Below are 18288 nucleotides of genomic sequence, written 5' to 3' on the forward strand. Positions count from 1 at the left end.
AGGAGCTCTACCCGCGCGGCTCCTCTGGAGCCGTGGAGTCCCGCGGCCTACCCCCTATACCCGGGTCCGTCGGCGACTCCTGAACGCATGCAAGAGTTTCTTGCTGCCATGGACCGCCTTTTTAGGCCCTGCGATTCCATGTCCAGATCCTGCTGGCCTGGCAGCTTCTTCACCTGCTCCGTCCCCGGCGCCACAGGATCCTACGCCGCTGGCTCTGACCCCGGTGCCACGAGGTGCAGTGCCTCCGGCGCCGCCCTCGGATCCACCCCCTGCGCCTCACTATGGTACTGTTTATCCTTGGCCAAGAAGGAGCCTCCTGTGGGGCTGCCTGCCCATTTGACCAGGGCAACTGCAGCCACTACTGCCTTGGGACGCGGCGTTCCCTTGCAGGACATTTGTCAGGCAGTTCCGTTGGCCTCGCTGCACACGTTTACCAAGCACTACTTCCTTGACAGTCCGGTCCAGAGAGACTGCATCTTTGGCCGTTCTGTGCTCCGTGACTTTCTGGTGTAATCCTGTTTGCAGACCCACCACCGGGGTTGGTTTTGCTGGGATATCTATTCTAAGGTAATGAATCTATGACTAATATCTGTAAGAGACATTAGTTTGTGATAGATTCCTTACCGCCACACCCATCCTCCCCGTTCTGTGAACTGATTACTAGGGTTAAGGTCATCCCCTTTTCGGGCCCTAGTTTTATGCACCAATGGTCCGTATCTTGCATGGCTCTGCGTATCTGGCGCAGAAAGTCGTGTACAGAACCGACGTCCGCGCCCATGGGTGGTGCCTAAGTACCCTCCGTGACGTCATCTCGGCGCTGACCACGCCAGTGACAGACGCGGAGCCGCAGGACGCCCCCTACTGACGCGCAGGGGTACCGCTAAGCAAAACCTTTGTGGATCCAGTCTGACGCCTGGGGATATTCTAAGGTAAGGAATCTATCACTAACTAAAGTCTCTTACAGATATATCGTTAGACAAGTAGTAACTTGTGCTTTAGGGGCACCCCTGAACCTAGCTTCCTCAGACCAGAACCTGCAAGAAGAATCACCGAACAGCCTTGCAGCAGCTAACCAGACTGCTCCCAGTGACTTGGCCCCAGTCCTACCGGCTGTTCTCCCCCTCTGCGAAATCCCAGTGTGTCCTGCAACCAGCAACCTCGAACACTCTAGAGCAGTGGTTCCCAAACTTTTGACTCCTGAGGACCCCCATTGAGTCACCACTGGAAGCCGGGGACCCCCAAGCAATTTGTATGAATTACATTTCAAATATTAAAACAGTAATTCGAAAAAAATACACACGTGTGCACACAAAACAAATACTCAAAGTACTTAGGGGCAGATTTACAATAAGTGACGCATCCATGCATATCAGCAGGGATGCGCCACTTATTGTGCGTCATGCCTCCGCCACCATTGATGCGCCGCATTTACAATGCTGCGCCTCATGGGGCAAAAAAGCAGATGCATGACGCATCTGTGCTGTAAAGGTGGCGCATTGCTGGAGTTTCATCGCAAGCGCGACACAGCTCCAGCAATGCTCTGGGGGGCCTTATCTTGTTAATGCTGCGTCAATCCTTACGCCTGCTTCAAGCAGGCGCAGGGTTTTGATGCAGCATGGGCCCCAAAGTGACTGAGTGAAATCTTGTAGATTTCACTCAGCCACTTTTAGGAGGCGTTCCAGCACCGGAACGCCTCCTTCTGGCGCATGGCTTTACAAAGTTACGCATCTCCCAGATGCGTCACGTTTTAAATACCCTGCACCATGGCGCATCTTTTGCGTCGCCGTTGCATCAAGAAAGTGACGCAACGGCGGCGTAAAAGAGGCGCAAGGGGCTCGTAAAGCTGCCCCTAAGGATTTTGGGGCCAGATGTACGACCATTTCATTTAGCGCCTCGCAATTGGCGTCACAGTGCGAGTGGCAAATTGCGAGTCGCTAAATGAAATGTACAACAGTGTGTTTAACACTGTTTCAGATTCCCAATGGGGTCGCAAATTGCGAGGTTCATTAATATTAATGAGCCTCTCGCAATTTGCAAGCCTATTGGGAATGCCAGCCCTCCTAAGTATGGTGCCTGCTGGGCTCTGCAGGCCACCATGTCTGGGGCTGCTTTTAAATAAAGCAGTTAAAAAAAAGCAGCCCATTTACCATGCATTTAAAAAAAAGAACATGAAACGTTTTCGTTTCATTTTCTAAGGACAGGCAGAGGTCCCTGGGACCACTGCCTGCCCTTAAAAAATAATTTTGCATGCATTTGCAAAGGGGAAGGGGTCCTTTGGGGACCCCTTCCCATTTGCAAATGCATTACCATCTACTTGAAGTAAGTGGTAATTGCAAGTGTTTTGCGACCGCAAAACATTTGTACATGGTTTTAAGACTCGCTATTTGGAAGGGAATGCCCCTTCCAAATAGCAAGTTGCAAACCTATTTAGCGAGTCGCAAACAATTTGCGACTCGCGAAATAGGCAATGTACATGGCCCAATACGTTTGTGCATGTGAAAGCGGGTTCACGAACCCGTTCGCGCATATAAAAATGGATCGTACATCTGGCCCTCAGTATTTTATATTGAAGTAATAGCCCCTCTGTCACATGTATTTGATTTGTTTTATAGCATCTTTCTTACCATTGTAGGATGTCAGAGCACTTTACATCACAAACATATAGAGACATTGAATCGTACATGTAAATCAGTGTGTATATAAAATGTATAAAGAGTGCTTGGTCTGGAAAAGCACAAACTCAGGATTCAGAACATAACACAGTGGCTAGCACTGACTTTAACATTAAAAATGTATTTCCACCCAAATAAATCTTTTTAGCAACATCAGGATAATGAATAACTGGAAAAAAACAAAAGTTACCAAACTGGTACCATGCAGTTTGCAAGCAGCTCTTTGATGACAGTTTAAACGGTCCCTCTGCTACATTACGATTGTCACTTATGAAGTGCACAGTAACAAAAGAATCTCTGTGACAAAAGCAGTAACCACGAACCTATGCACATAAAATGCTGCTTTTTAAAATGTATGTTACACGTTCTTTGCAGTAGGCACATTAACCCTCTGTGCTACATTAGTTAAGTCAAAGCTGCCACTAAACAGAACTCTCCTCACGCTCCAGCAGGCACATTAATCACTGGCTTTATCTTGACACTTTTATTGTTGCTGGAAAGCTGCTAATTATACAAGAAACTTTTCTGTGCTTTTAAAACTGTTGCCTGCGGACCCCCTGAGAATGTGTCACGGACCCCTGGGGGTCCGGGGACCCCAGTTTGGGAAACACTGCTCTAGAGGACCTGCCTGCATTCAAGCACAAAGACTTTGGGCCAGATGTATCAAAGGTTTTTACCCATTCTGTGTCTATGGGAAAATGTGTTCATACATATGGCCCTTCTCCCGTGAACACTGGATTTATTCACCTGCACCTCCTGGCTCCGGCCGGACACTGGGGAGCCGCCCCACAGCCTGAACTCAAGTGAGCAAACACCACGAGGAGCTCACCCGCGATCCGGCAACCTCTGACCTGCCTCCAGCAGATGCATGCAGCCTAAATCCAGAAGGCCCCCTTAACCTCGTCCAGGAGCTGGTACGAAGGTCTGATCCCAAAAGGCATCCCTGCACCCAACGCCCCATGGCCTTCTGTGTCCAAACCTGTGCCTAACCAACCCCTAACTTCCCAACTTACCTCTCAAAGTGGTAGTCTCACCAAGAAGACCTTCGTCTCCAAGCCTGCAGTGTCATTCCAAACCGGAGGTTCTCCATTGCAAACAGGGCGTCCGACGTCGAAAGCACTCTGCACCCGGCCGCCCTAGTGCCGCTGAGGGTGTAACTAGAGTGCATCCTTAACTCTGGGGGACCCCGATGTCTACCCTCAGAACCTCAACTCCCACTACCAAATACTTATCTCAAAACTCATAACACATTTTTCCTCAATAGGATAACATTGACTGTTTTTCTGTGAAAAGTTTTTAAGTGTGGCGTTTGAGAAACCAAATACATTCTTTAAAATTGCATAATCTAAAACAATTTTACTTACCTGATTTCAGGAAATGTCCCAGAGTAATATCTAGGTTTACTACTCTGTAAGCCTAGTAATCTCAAAAGTTAACTTACATGCTATTTTACTAAAAAGCCTATTCAAGTCTATGTACTGCATTTACTAAGTATTGCATTTCTCTGCATTCATACTGTAAATCAAACCAAAGTGGATGTACAATTATCTTTCAAACTGTATTTCAATTGCATTGTAAATAAAATTGTAAATTGATACTTGTATAGCGCACTACTCACCCACAAGGGTCTCAAGGCGCTTGTACGAATACCGCTGTGGAACCCATCCTGGCTTTCCCTGTGAGGTGTCCACTCCTGGGCACCCCCAAGGTGGAGGCCAGGCATCCTTAGCGTTGTGGGGGCCGTTGTGGGGATTAAGAAAGCTATTGCCCAGAGTTGCAGAGTGGGACTCCATGATTGGAATAGGCACCGAGGCGAGAATTATCAGGTCCGTGGAATTTTTGAGCCCAAGACCCGCCGAGGCGGGGAATTGAACCCTGGTCCCGGGCTAGACCTCTGCATCAGGGTCTGCCGCTCTAACCATTGAGCCACACTTCTCCACCGTACTACTGTAAATTATGTATTGGTTACCTGGGCCAGGCTTGCTCGGTTGTAGAAAATAAAATTACTTTTCTGACTGAGTGTGGACAACAAATACTTAACTCTGTCCTCTGATACTGCCTTACTGCTCGACCACTCTACAACACAGAGTAAGGTTCTATCTAACTTTACCTCTGCCTACCTTTGGGGTTCCACTGGACTCTGTGCACATATACCTCACTTTGGTATAGTATATACAGATATGCAACCCATCTATAGTCGCCGGGAAACCCACTCAGAAACCACAGTGTGGACTTATTCACAATCATGAAGAGACCTGAAGTCTCACCAAAAACCTGCATGATTTGGAGGATTCAGGGGCCTGTCCTGTGAGGTTCTTTCATGAAGAAAAGTACGTCGTCCGCATACAGGACTATTCGATCTGAAATTTCGGCGGACTACTCAATGCCCAGAATCTGAGCATCCAGCCGTACCCAGGTTGCCAGCGGCTCAATGGCCAAGGCGGACCATAATGGGGACAGAAGACAGACTTGTCGGGTGCACCGTAAGATTGGGAATGACACGCTGCCTGCTACGTGCACTGATAGAGCCAGTCCCTGGTATAACATGCATATGTACGGTATGAATTGGGGACCGAAGTTCAGGCTTCCAGGAGAATTAATAAATAGGTCCAGCTGACAATCAAACCCACTGCCAATGCCAGCTGACATTGTAGGGCATCTGGGCGGTGAAGACTATAGACTGCAGCAATGACATTATGGTTTCGCCTCCACGTTTAGGAGGGAGATTGGTGGATGGGAGGTGTGGAGCTCTGGGGGTTGACCCAGCTTCTGGAACACAACAATTTCCATGTGTCTCCAATCTGAGGGCATGCAAGTGGGCTGGGCTGCCTCTTGCACTGCAGCTAAATAATGAGGGCCTAACTGCATCATGAAGGCTTTGTAGAATTAACCGGGGAAGCCATTAGGGCCAGGTGCTTTCCCAGTGCGCAGGTCCGCCAGAGCAGCGGTCAGTTCCTCCAGCGTCAGAGGGGTGTCAAGAGATCGCCGGGCCTTCGAAAGAATGCCATCAAAGAACTGTTCGATCAAGGAGGCCTCAAGAACCTCGCGGGGTGCATATAAAGACTGATAATATGCTGCGAGTTATTGGCAAGCACCGCTGGGTCTGTCATCAGTACATCGTCGGAATCACAAATTCCTGGAAGTGGAATGCACGCCTGCGCCTGTTGGCATAACCTGTAGAGGAGTCTCCCAGACTTGTCACCCCATCGATAAATTCTACTCTGTGTAGTGTTCCATGCTCCCCGCGCCCCATCCATCAGCTCATTGTGATATTGCTGCTGTCAGGCACAACTGCTGACACACCGCGGCCCCATCCGCGTCCCAGGCACCACGCTCCAATGTCATGAGTTGCGCCTCCAGTTTAATGAACGACTGGCTCCGCCGCTTGCGCTCTGCTGCAAAGAAGCTAATGTCCACTCCCCTCTTTGTGGGCTTCATTGCTTCCCACAGGATACAGGCGGAAGACACTGTTTCTGGCATTGATATGTACACTTGAGCGCTTTGTGGATATGTGTGCGATACACCAGACTTTGCAGGTGCCACACTGAGAGCTGCCATCTCAAAGGAGGTCTACTTGGACCTATCAAGAGTTGAATTGCCACAGGAGTGGTCCGAGAGACCTCTGGGAAGTATTGACGCCATTGGCACCCTATGCTTAAAAGCATGAGGAACAAATATGTAGTCTATCCTAGAATATGAGGTGTGTGTGGGGGTAAAATGTGTAGCCGGCATATGTGGGGTTATGTACCCTCAGTGTCCACCCACCCCACCATCTCTGCCACGGTTCATAACTTGTACTCTAGGGATCTCGTGGTAATGCCAGTAGGGTGCCACGTGTCTGTCAGGGCCCATCACATCCTTCCAGTCTCCACCAACCACTGCAAGCCCATCGAATCCCCGCCAAGTGGTCTTAAAAGCTCTGGCCAAGGGGCGGAGACGCTGCCAAGCACTAGATGCTCCCCAGCGATCATCCTATGCACAAATATTTATCTACCTTGGATGTCCACCGACTTTTGCACCAGCGTAAACGCGACCCTACGGTGTATCAGGATAGCTACACCAATGTGAGCCCTGCATGAAGCCTGCATGGAATGTGTGTACCTATCTGTATCGGGCCAGACAGGGTTAATTTGTGCCCAGCATGTGTCTCTTGCAATAGGAGGACATCTGCACCAATATGCTGGACTTGACGAGGAGTCAGTTTCTTCATCGTGGATTATGTGGTTTCAGGGTCTGCTGTTCATCAGTCCATGTGAAGACTTTTTCCGGGTTGTCGAAGGAAATTGTATGGGAATTTAAGACCACCTGCAGGCGGGCGGGATATAGAAGCATATATGGCACTTTGAGGACTTCAAGCCAGACATTCACGATGGTGAAGGACTGACTCTGCTGCTGAACCATTTTTGGGTAATCTGGTAAGATCATAAGATGGGAATCCTAATATTGGTCTGATTTAAGCATCGCCTGCTGCAGGATGACATCCCGGTCATGGAAATTAAGGATTCATGCAATCATGGAGCGTGGTCTAGCGCCAGGTGGAGGACGTTACTGCAGGGCCCTGTGTGCGCGTTCAACCACAAAACATGAAGATAGTGCGTTTTCTGGGATCTAAGAGTTGAGCCATCGTGTGAGGCACTTAACAGCATCATACCTCATGCAGTTCAGTTGCTCCAGGGAGGCGACTTAATGTTGGAGCGTGGATATGGCACCTTCCACCCAGTCGTACCCACCGCTCCCCACCCCACCCCACGGGGCCTAGCCATTGTGCCTCCATGACCTAGCCATTGCGCCTCCGTGACCTAGCCATTGCGCCTCCGTGACCGGGAGCATGCTAATGGGTCCCTTTCCCCTTTCTGCATTGCCGTCACAGGATCAATGCCTATGGGGATGCTGTCCTGGTCTGCCTGCGCATCTTCATTCCGCCTCTGCTCCTCTTAATAGGTTCCTCCGGCTGAGAGGGATCAGACCGCTGGCCCTGCCCAGGCCTCTCCCGATGATGGCAGCACGTCCGTCTCCAGCAGAGCCTTCAGCAAAAAAGCAGGGCTGGGCGCGACACCACTGCAGCCCAGGGCCTTAGTACAACTCTGTGCAGCTGTGTACAACCGGGATGCGGGCACAACCCTGCCCCAGGTGCGGTCGACAGAGCACGCTGGACTGCCGCGTCACAAGCCGTGTAGCGCTCCATGGCGGTATTGCCCTAAATGCAGCCCCAGCGCCCCCCGGGGAACGCGGGTGTCAATTAGGCACAGACTGCTGTCCCTGGAAGAACAGGTTGGATTCAGGAGGATTATGGCAGGTTGAGATGGGGCCCACGGAGCTCACTCAAAGAGAGTGCCATAATGGGCCGTTTGGCCACATCTTTAGTAATTTGATTTTTTGTTTGGTGTGCACGTGTTTATTTTTTTCGAATTACTGTTTTAATGTTTGCCATTTAAATCGTACCAATTTCTTGGGGGTCCCCGGCTTCCAGTAAGTGGCTCAATGGGGGGTCCTCCTAAGTTTGGTAGCCACTGATCTACATTCTTCCCTAGCGAGAAACATTTTGTGCCTGAGCTGCTGGTCAGAGATGATCCCGTTATCCTGTCCTGTCCTGCCTCCCATCGACACCGGGTTTTCTATAGTGTTGCGACTTCCCTATCCTGTTCCTTCTTTATCCCGGCGATGTGGGCAATGAGGTGCGACCTAATCAGACTTAAAGGCCTCCCACTCAGTAGTGGCAGATTGAACCTATTGGGCATTCTACAAGAAAATAGTGGTTTGTTGCGGTCTGCAGAGACTCCCTGGTGTGCTAGTTTGTGAGATCAAAGGAATCGTGCCGCCCGCCCTGTGCAGTCCGCCGGCCCAGGGCCACCAGCTGCATGAACTTGGGGGGCGTGGATGGAGCGGTCTCACACCATGCAACACGTGGCTCCAAACCACCCTCTGTTGTCCCCTTGTGAATAAGTAATCTATACGGACATGGATCCTGCCGAGCCAGCTTCATAGAAGTATTGTCTATCCATGGGATGTTTCCCCTGCCACACCAGCACCAATCCCAGCTCCTTTACACAAGTGCGCATTCGCTCATCTCCTAGCACCCTCCTGCCCCGGATGACCCTGTCCCAGTTGCCCCACATTGTAAGATGTAAATCCCTCCGATCAGTGATGTGGACACGGGGGGTAAACGGACCATCCAGTTCGGTTATCTAAAACTACCACCACACTGTGTGAATATTCTCAAAGAGGCTAGAAAGCCTACTACTAGAACATGTTATGTAGCAAAATGGAAACGCTTGGTTATCCATTGTAACCACATCAATCTACTTGAAGTTTCTGTACAAAATAAATATCTGTTGCATTTCCAGCAATCGGGATCGGTTTACACATCCATTTGTTTACATCTAGCAGCAGTAGCTGCATACTTGCAAAACATACAACACTTCTCTCTATTCAGAGTACCAGTGATCAAAGCCTTCATGGAAGGATTAAAAAGGGTGATACACTCTGGTGCAGGAGGAACTCTTGGTGGTATCTTAAACATAGTCCTTACAAGGCTAATGGGTCCACCTTTTTAACCAATGCACAAATGTTAGTTCCTCTCATGGAAGGTTGCTTTCCTCATAGCAATAACCTCACTAAGGAGAGTTGATGAACTTCAGGCATTAACTATACAAGAGCCTTTCCTTCAACTTCACAAAGATGGGGTGGTTCTTCGAACCAATCCTAAATTTCTCCCTAAAGTAGTTTCTGCCTTTCATATAAATCAATCAGTTGAGTTACCGGTGTTCTTTCCTCAACCTGATTCTGTAGCAGAGCTAGCGCTACACACACCGTTAGACTACCTATACTATATTATGTAGAAAGAACCAAACATTTCGAAAAACAAAACAACTATTAGTTGCTTTTTCGCCACCACAGAAAGGCAATCCCATATCTAAAATGTAATGTAAATCCCATATCTGATTGTAAAATGTATCGAAACATGGTAACAACTGTAAATATACCCCCTAGAGCACATTCCATTTGCAAAATAGGGGCTACTATGGCCTTTTTGGGGAATATTCCCCTAGCTGACACCTGTAAGGCAGCAACATGGTCTACACCACACACATTCACCAAACACTGTTGTGTAGATGTGTTTGCGAGACAACAAGCAAATGTAGGCCAAGCAGTACTTAAAACACTGTTTCAAACTACAACAACTACAGGGTAGCCACCACTTTGGGAGTATACTGCTATATAGTCTATGCAAAGCATGTGATCTACAGCTCACATGCCTCGAACGAAAAATGTTGCTTACCCAGTAAGCATCTGTTCTTGGCATGTAGAGCTGTAGATTCACATGCGCCCACCCGCCTCCCCGGTCACCTGTAGTGGTTGTAGTTCTTAATCTACATTCATACGCATGGACATCTCTATTCCATTCTTCCTAACTCCATTTCTTACCCTTTGCGGGAAAACAATCTTAACAGTGGAGTCGATGCCCATGCACATTATCACCGAAAGGAGGAGTCCCCTACCTCGTGACTGGAAAGACTTCTTCGAAGAAAAACAACTTGCAAACATCCGGACCCAACACTAGATGGCAGGAGTATGCACAGCATGTGAATCTACAGTTGTACATGCCAAGAACAGATACTGGGTAAGTAACATCTTCCTTTTCGTCACTCATGCGGTCATTCAAGACTGCCAGGCCAGTGGCTATGCAGTTTGCCGGTTTAGAGGTGAAAAAAGGGAAGTGGTTTCCTAATGAAGCTCTGCAGATGTACACTTTTGTGTACCACAGTGCTTGTGTTTTGATAAGAGTATGATTATTAATCTATTATTGGTATGTACAGCACTAAAACTCATGAGATATTAAAGTATGAGTGTACCTTTAGGCAGTGGCGGCCGACACAATTAAGAGGTGGAAGGGTGCGGGATGGGTAATAAAAAAAAAATCACTTCCCATAACCTGTCGGCCACCTTTAGCCTCTCGTCAAACCTCTGAACTTCTTGTCCCAGTAGACACCGGGGCGGGGTCACAAACTCCCACCCAATCCCCTGCACTGCTCTCCTGCTTTAGAGCAGTGTGGAGATAGGTCTGAGTGTCTATAGAAGACCCTCTGGTCAAGAAGTCTGTGGGGTATGTCCAGCCTGGCTGCTTAATGCAGCCGTGTTGGAGAACACGCACACTTAAAAGTGCACATAGCACCTCATCCCCCCCCCCCTGCACAAGCTGGCTCTGAGAGCTGGCAAGTGAAAAATAACTGTAAAATATAAATTTCATTTTCACTTGCTGATTTTGAGCCAGTGGGGTGATGTGCCTCCGCCATTGCGGAGGAGCTGCCCCGGCCTTTAGGTATGTTTTACAAAGGTAACAGTGAGAGGTAAAATGGAATCAGACGTTAGATATTTTGTGGGCGTTGAGCTGTTGGTCGAAGTTCTCATGAGTCCTCTCCCTACTGTCACCATCCCAAAAGACTTAGTGCAATTGCATGTTTTTATGGGACAATCTCTGAACAGAAAAATGCGTTACAGGTTAGTATATTTTAGAGTTAACCTTTATTCTAGATTCGAATAATTAAGTTTTGAATAATGTGATGTTCTTTAAAGTAACTTTATGTGCAAATGTTTTCATCCAGCAGAGTCAAATTGGCTATCCACAAGCCTACGGTCAGTGGGGACAGTGGTATGGAAACACTCAACAGATTGGTCAGTACATGCCTAATGGCTGGCAGGTGCCTGCCTATGGAATGTATGGACAAGCGTATCAGCAGCAGTTTAGGTAGGTACCATGTAATTAAACCCTTTTTAAGAAGCAACTTGCCATGTTAATTGTTGATTTGTAAATCTACAGCCCTTTGACCTTTTTCCAGAAATGTTAGGATGTTCACTTTTTGATGCACTTGTTTGAGTGACTTGTATTTAAAATGATTACTTAAGAAATTTATAAACAAGTTGCAACTATAACCATGGTAATGTCGTATGGGGAAAAGAGAAGCCAATATTCCCCATCTCAGTGTAATGATCTGTGTATACCAAACAAACTTAGTTCTTACCTCCTTCTTTCACAACTGGTTCGGATAAGATACTTTTGTAAATTACACCTGTGCAAGGCAAACTCGCCAGGCCAACTCCATTTCTGTTTGTTTTCAACACTCATCCCAACTGCTTTCCTCTTAGCAGGACACAGAGAATGCTTTCTCCTCTCCTGCGACCCCACCTTACTTTAGGCATTTACACCATTATTTCCCTTTGCCGGTCATTGGCTACTTTGATGTCTGTTAACAGTGCAATATTTTCTATTGGATACTTATAACCATAGACTCCTCACGTTGTGAATACTCTCAGATGTCTTCGAATTTAGCTTTTTGTTCAATTACCTGACGTGTCACTAGGTGGCATCATATGGCTCCTGGTGTAGTCTGTCCTGCCCAGATTGTGACATCGGGGCCCTTAAATTGCTGCTACCTCTGCATGCTGACATACACTCCTTTCTTTCTGTGCCGTCTATTATGGATCTGGAGCTCATTCCCTCGATTCCGTTAAGGCATGACAATTTTTCCCCACCTTTTTACCAGAGTGCAAGTGACCTGTCTCCACCAGAATTGACTGGTTTCAAACTCCTGGTCAGGGCACGGCAAGGTATACTATATTGATTAGAGTCTAGACATTGCCAACTGTTTGAATAGAGCAGACGGGACCAGTGCGTTGCTTTGGCACCACACTTGGATCCACTCAGCAGGATTTTCATTCAACGTATAACAGTTATGGACATGTTATTGGACGGCACTCATCTCTTCAGAGACAAGGCGGACTTACCTCTGGAGAGCTTTAAGGAAGGCAAAGCAGCAGTGCGCTTCCTTGGATTAGCACCATCTGTACAACAATTTAGCCCCTTCCGGGCTTCCGAAGGTGATTCCAGCTGAAGAAGTGCCGGATATTGCCTCCACAGCAGCAGGCCTTGCAAGCTTTTCAAAGCCGAGGTCGGGGTTCCAACCATCAGCGTCCAGGACCCCCATGTCAACAAACTACCCAAACCTCTGCCTCCCTTCCATAGTTACTGCAAAGCTGCTTTAATTTACCCTCAATGGCTCACGATTGCCCAGTGGGAGATGGTATCACCTTTTACCTCCCCAGGTGGAGAATCATCACATCAGACCAGTGGGTGCTCCAGATTGTTTAGAATGGTTACTCCATCCCCATTGTGACCAACCCTCCCAATATGACTTGCACACTGCAATGCCTCCAGAGAATCAGCTGCCCACTCTACAAGTAGAAGTTCTCTTGGCCAAGGGAGCCTTTGGGAGAGTGCCGGCATCAGAAGTCTGAACTGGTTGCTATTCCCGTTACTTTTTAGTGCCAAAGTATGGAGGCCTCAGTCATATCCTTTATCTTCGCCCTCTAAACTCTCTCCTCCAGATAAGTTCAGGACAAGCCCTGTACGCCTTCCTGCCTCTCCTGCCCAACGTTCTGAGGGTCATCCTACTGGTTCCAAATTACGCAAGGAGAGTGTTGTACCCAGAACATCTGGTCATGAGTGTAGGAAGCTGGCTCTTTATATACTATACCAAAGGGAAGTATAGTCAATGCAGAATCCAGTGGATCCCCCAAAGGTAGGCAAAGGTAAAAGTAGATAATACCTTACTATTTGTGGTAGTGTGGGTGAGCAGTAAGGCTTTATCAGAGGATAGTGTTAAGTATTCCCCCCCCCCCCCCTCCACCCCGGTCCGTAAAAAAGCTAAGTCTCTTCCCCAATCTGAGCACACAGTGGTGACAGATGCTTCCCTCCTGGGATGGGGAGGCCACTTGGGAGAGGCGGAGATCAGAGGCCTCTGGTTTCCGTCGGAGTCCCGGCTCCACATCAATCTTTTCGAGCTTCGGGCGATCTGACTTGCACTGAGAGCATTCCTTCCCTCTGTCCGGGAAGTGTAGTGCAGGTGTTCACGGACAACACCACCGCCATGTGATACTGCAACAATAGGGCGGGTTGGGATCAAGGACTCTGTCAGGAGGCGCTGCGTCTCTGGACATGGCTGGAACATCAAGGCGGTTTTGCTCTTTAGCACCAAGTGCATGACTGCGATGCCTCGGCAGTAACGTCTCTTAGAATCTGCATTGTGTTCTGCAGCATGATTAAGATGCTTTAAAAATAGCCGCATTTTTACTATTTTACTTTTCTTTACTGTGTGCTGAGATCTTTACTCACCTGACGCTTCTTTTGCCCTGTGCCCTGGTCCACCGCGGGTGTTCCCGTTTGTGTGGAGGGCGCGACGGCATGCAACTGGTGTCCCCGCTCCCATTGGCTAATCTGGGTCACGAGGGGTTCCACCTTTAGGCTCAGCCCTATTTAGGCGTGGCGTCTGGAATCCTGCCTGTTTGCTCTTTAGCACCGAGTGCATGACTGCGATGCCTCGGCAGTAACGTCGCTCTTAGAATCTGCATTGTGTTCTGCAGCATGATTAAGATGCTTTTAAAATAGCCGCATTTTTACTATTTGACTTTTCTTTACTGTGTACTGTGCGCGGAGATCTTTACTCACCTGACGCTTCTTTTGCCCTGTGCCCCGGTCCACCGCGGGTGTTCCCGTTTGTGTGGAGGGCGCGACGGCATACAACTGGTGTCCCCGCTCCCATTGGCTAATCTGGGTCATGAGGGGTTTCACCTTTAGGCTCAGCCCTATTTAGGCGTGATGGCTTTCTCCACGCACAGCGGACGCGCGCCGAAGTCGCGCCTAAGTTAAGCCCGTCTGTGCCCGTCCGCGCTGGGGGCCAGGTGGGCTGCTCCCCGCTTCATTCTACCGGTAGGGAGTTCCCTATACTCGCCCAACTTTATACTTTCCCTTAGACCTCACTTTAAATCCTGTCACCATACTTTACACCCCACCGATACTTATTTTCCGTCCTGTGTTAGTTGTAGTCCTGTGCGTAAAAAGAGAAAACATCCGAACAGGTCGCAGGGAGCTACTAAAATCTGTAAGAGTACTGTCGTGTTTAAAAGAGCTGGGCTTCCTTATTAATGCCAGGTCACTGTGCAAGAATAATATTGCCTTTCATGACTTTGTTTCACAAAGGAAGCCGTCCCTGGTCTTTATCACTAAGACCTGGGCCTCAGATTCCTCTGGCCCTGACCTAGTTGCTGCCATTCCTTCAGGCTATGCTTTCTCTAGAATTGATAGAAAAGGGCACACAGGGGGTGGTCTAGGCATATTGCATAAGACCTCGCTCACCTGCCAATTTGACTTTCTATCTACCCCTCCGGATTCGTGTGAAGCAGCATATTTTTCCATCAACTTTACTGCTACTTCTTCTTTTTCCGGCATCTTATGCTACAGGCCTCCGGGTCCTAGACCCTCTTTTCCACAGGACCTAATGAATCTTTTTGAACCGTTCCTTGATGGACCTAATTTTACTTTGCTGGGCGATTTTAATTTTCACTTAGAAAAGGATACTTCCAGAGATGCTACTTCCTTGGTGGACTCCCTAGCCGCTTGCGGCTTGTCACAGCTCGTGGTTGGCCCCACCCATCTGGCCGGACACACACTTGATGGCTTTTTTAGTAATGATATCAGGCTTAAAACTGGAATTCCTATTCCTCTGTCCTGGTCTGACCATCTGGCAGTACCTTTTGAGTTGAACATCCTCCACTTCTCTTCGTTCCTCTCGGACTCCAAGAAAGGGGAAACCAGACGTAATTTTAAACAGATCAGTAAGGAAACTCTGGCCCCTTTCTTGACTGGACTGATATCTCGTCCTGATTACAACGTGGACTCTGCTGCAATTGCCCTGAAAAACTCTATTTCTAAAGCTGTGGATACTCTAGCCCCTGCCAAACAACACTACTTTGCCCGCAAGAGTCCCTCTATGCCCTGGTTCAATGACCGCCTCAGAACACTGAGAAGGGAGTGCAGGAAACATGAAAGGAAATGGTCTGCCCATCCTGATTCGGCTGGAAAGAATCAACATAAATTGCTCCTTAAAGTTTATAAGGCAGCAATAACTGAGGAGAAAAAGGCCCATTATAACAACTTGACGACATCATTTAAATCATCGAGAGATCTTTTTAAGATTATTGGTTCACTTTCTACTCCTAAAAACATAGATTCTATTGTAGAATCTCAGGAGCTTTGCGATAACATTTCATCTTTTTTTCATACTAAAATCACCGATATCTATGCATCCCTCAAACTCCTCAATGTTGAACTGGATATCAGTGCCCCTCCTGGTCATCAGTGCCCCTCTGTCCTCCGCTTTTAAGCCCGTCACCCCGGCGGTGAATCCAGCATCTAGTCTTTTGGATTTCCCTCTTACCTATGAGGGCTTAAATCAGCTACTAGATAACATCAAGTCAGGCTCCCCTCTCCATCCATGTCCCCTAAAAATTTTGAAATCATGTAGGGAGGTGATTGTTCCCCCCCCCCCCCCCCTCCTCGAAGTGATGAACCAGGCTATTACTGAGGGAATTTTTCCCGCCGTATGGAAACTGGCGGTGGTTAAACCGCTTTTGAAAAAGGCCTCCCTGGACCCTGGAGTTCAAAAAAAAAAAAATCCGCCCTATCTCCTTACTGCCGGCCCCCGCCAAGATACTGGAGGCCCATTTAAACTGCCATCTTACCACCTTTGTGAAAGACTCCAACCTCCTAGATATCTCCCAACATGGATTTCGTAGCACAGAATCCGCCCTCACTGTCGTGGCTAACATCCGGTCGGAAGTTGACAGAGGCCATACCACTCTTCTGGTCCTTCTCGATCTCACATCGGCCTTTGATGCCCTGTCTCCCTCGGTCCTGGTTTCCAGGCTGGTGGAGATAGGGGTGGGTGGTCGGGCACTCCAACTCCTGTCTTCCTTCCTTCATCAAAGGGAGCAACGAGTTATGCTGGGTGAATTTCTGTCAGCCTCGAGGCCTCTGCAATGTGGGGTCCCACAGGGGTCTGCCTTGAGTCCCCTGTTCAACATCTATGTGACCCCTTTGGCCTCTGTTGTAAGATCTTTTGGCTTCGAGGTGTCATACGCTGACGACACCCAAATCCTGGTCTCCCTTTCCCAGTCAGTGGCTGAGTCTGCCTCCAAGTTTAGATCATGTATGGAAGCCGTCTCTCAGTGGATGATTCGAAATTTCCTCAAACTAAAAGGAGACAAAACGGAGGTCCTGATCTTTGGAGAGAGGCATGACCCATGGTCTAACGAATGGTGGCCGTCGTCTCTTGGAGACTGTCCGGTCCCTTCCAACTCAGCCAGAAATCTGGGGGTCCTGTTTGATACCACTCTCTCATTTGACCTTCAAGTCAGTAGGACTGTGTCTACCTGTTGTGATATCATCAGGATCCTCAGAAAAATTGCACTTTATCCCTCCCTGGCGGCCTGGAAACAAGCAACAGTGGCTCTGGTCTCTTCGAGACTAGACTACTGTAATGCTTTATATGGAGGTATCAATAAATCGGCGGTCCACCGCCTTCAAATGGTCCAGAACGCGGCGGCTAGGATGGTCTTGGATGTTCCCCGGCTTGCTTCAATTTCTCAGGCCTGGAGAGACCTCCACTGGCTTCCTGTTCAGGCCAGAATTTCCTTTCAACTTCTCTGTCTTGCCCACGGGGCCTTCCATGGCTATGAAGGTACCAGTTCCCTTCTTCAGCCTTATCACCCAAGTAGAGTGCTTCGATCCTCTTCTAAAAATCTTTTTATGACTCCGAGATTCATAAAGGCCAGATGGGGAGGTAGAGCCTTTTCCACCCTGGCGCCCCGACTTTGGAACTCCCTTCCTTCTGAACTGGCTTCCCAACATCTGCCGGGTTTGTTCCGTAAACAACTGAAAACCTGGCTCTTTCGGGACTCCTATCTGTAGATTCTGCTCTTGGTGCTTAAAGATTTCTGTTGTATGCTTGTTCCTTGTGTTTAAAGACTTCCGCTGTATGTTTCTTTCCCACATTGTCATATTTGGCGCCTTGATGCCCATGGGCTAAGTTGCGCCCTATAAAACTCCCCAAAAAAAAAAAAAAATGGTAGTTCAATACCTGGCAGGTTCTCTGAACGCCAAGGCGTATGAACGCCAAGGCGTGTGAACTCTGCTGCCGGTGCATGATGGATCACGAATGGCGTCTGAACTTGGATGTGGTGCATGGTCTCTTTTTGCAGTGGGGAGATCCTTAGTTAGATCTATTCGCCACCGAAGAGCACGCGCAATGTCATCAGTTCTGCTCGTTCGAATTTCCAGGGTGGCACTCGCTCGGCGCTGCTTTTCGTCGCAAGTGGGATTGCTGTCTGTTGTACGCCTTTCCGCCTATACCACTTCTGCCCAGAATGCTGAAGAAGATTTGGCGCAACCGGGCCCAAGTCATTCTTGTGGCTCCGGATTGGGCACGAAGATAATGGTATCCTGAGCTACTCAGCATGGCGATCGATCCCCCGATCCGACTGCCTCTTCTGTCGCAGCAGCAGGGGACGGTCCTCCATCCGAACCTTTCCAGCCTCCACCTCCATGTGTGGAGATTGAGCAGTGACAGTTGACAGCTTTCGATCTTCCTCCCGTAGTCTGTGATGTCATTCTGGCAGCCAGGCGTCCCTCCACAAAAACGGTATACGCCTGCAGATGGAACAAGTTTGTGGCATGGTGCACAGCGAAGGCTGTGGATCGCCTTTCTGCCCCTCTTTCCGAGGT

The 18288-nt window shown here is 48.6% G+C and overlaps 1 protein-coding gene across 2 annotated transcripts in view; it reads left to right on the forward strand.

Moving 5' to 3' along the window:
- The window catches only part of TIA1 (TIA1 cytotoxic granule associated RNA binding protein), a 229701-nt gene that overhangs the window by 183925 nt on the left and 27488 nt on the right, over positions 1–18288 (forward strand). The window contains exon 12 of one of the 2 annotated variants that reach the window (XM_078666720.1): positions 11276–11418. In XM_078666720.1, coding sequence (XP_078522846.1) covers positions 11276–11418 — 143 coding nt within the window. The remainder of the gene's footprint in view (positions 1–11275; positions 11419–18288) is intronic. The other variant, XM_078666719.1, reaches the window with a different exon arrangement.

This window comes from Lissotriton helveticus, chromosome 11 (assembly GCF_964261635.1).
Source record: "Lissotriton helveticus chromosome 11, aLisHel1.1, whole genome shotgun sequence".
Lineage (NCBI taxonomy): Eukaryota > Metazoa > Chordata > Amphibia > Caudata > Salamandridae > Lissotriton > Lissotriton helveticus.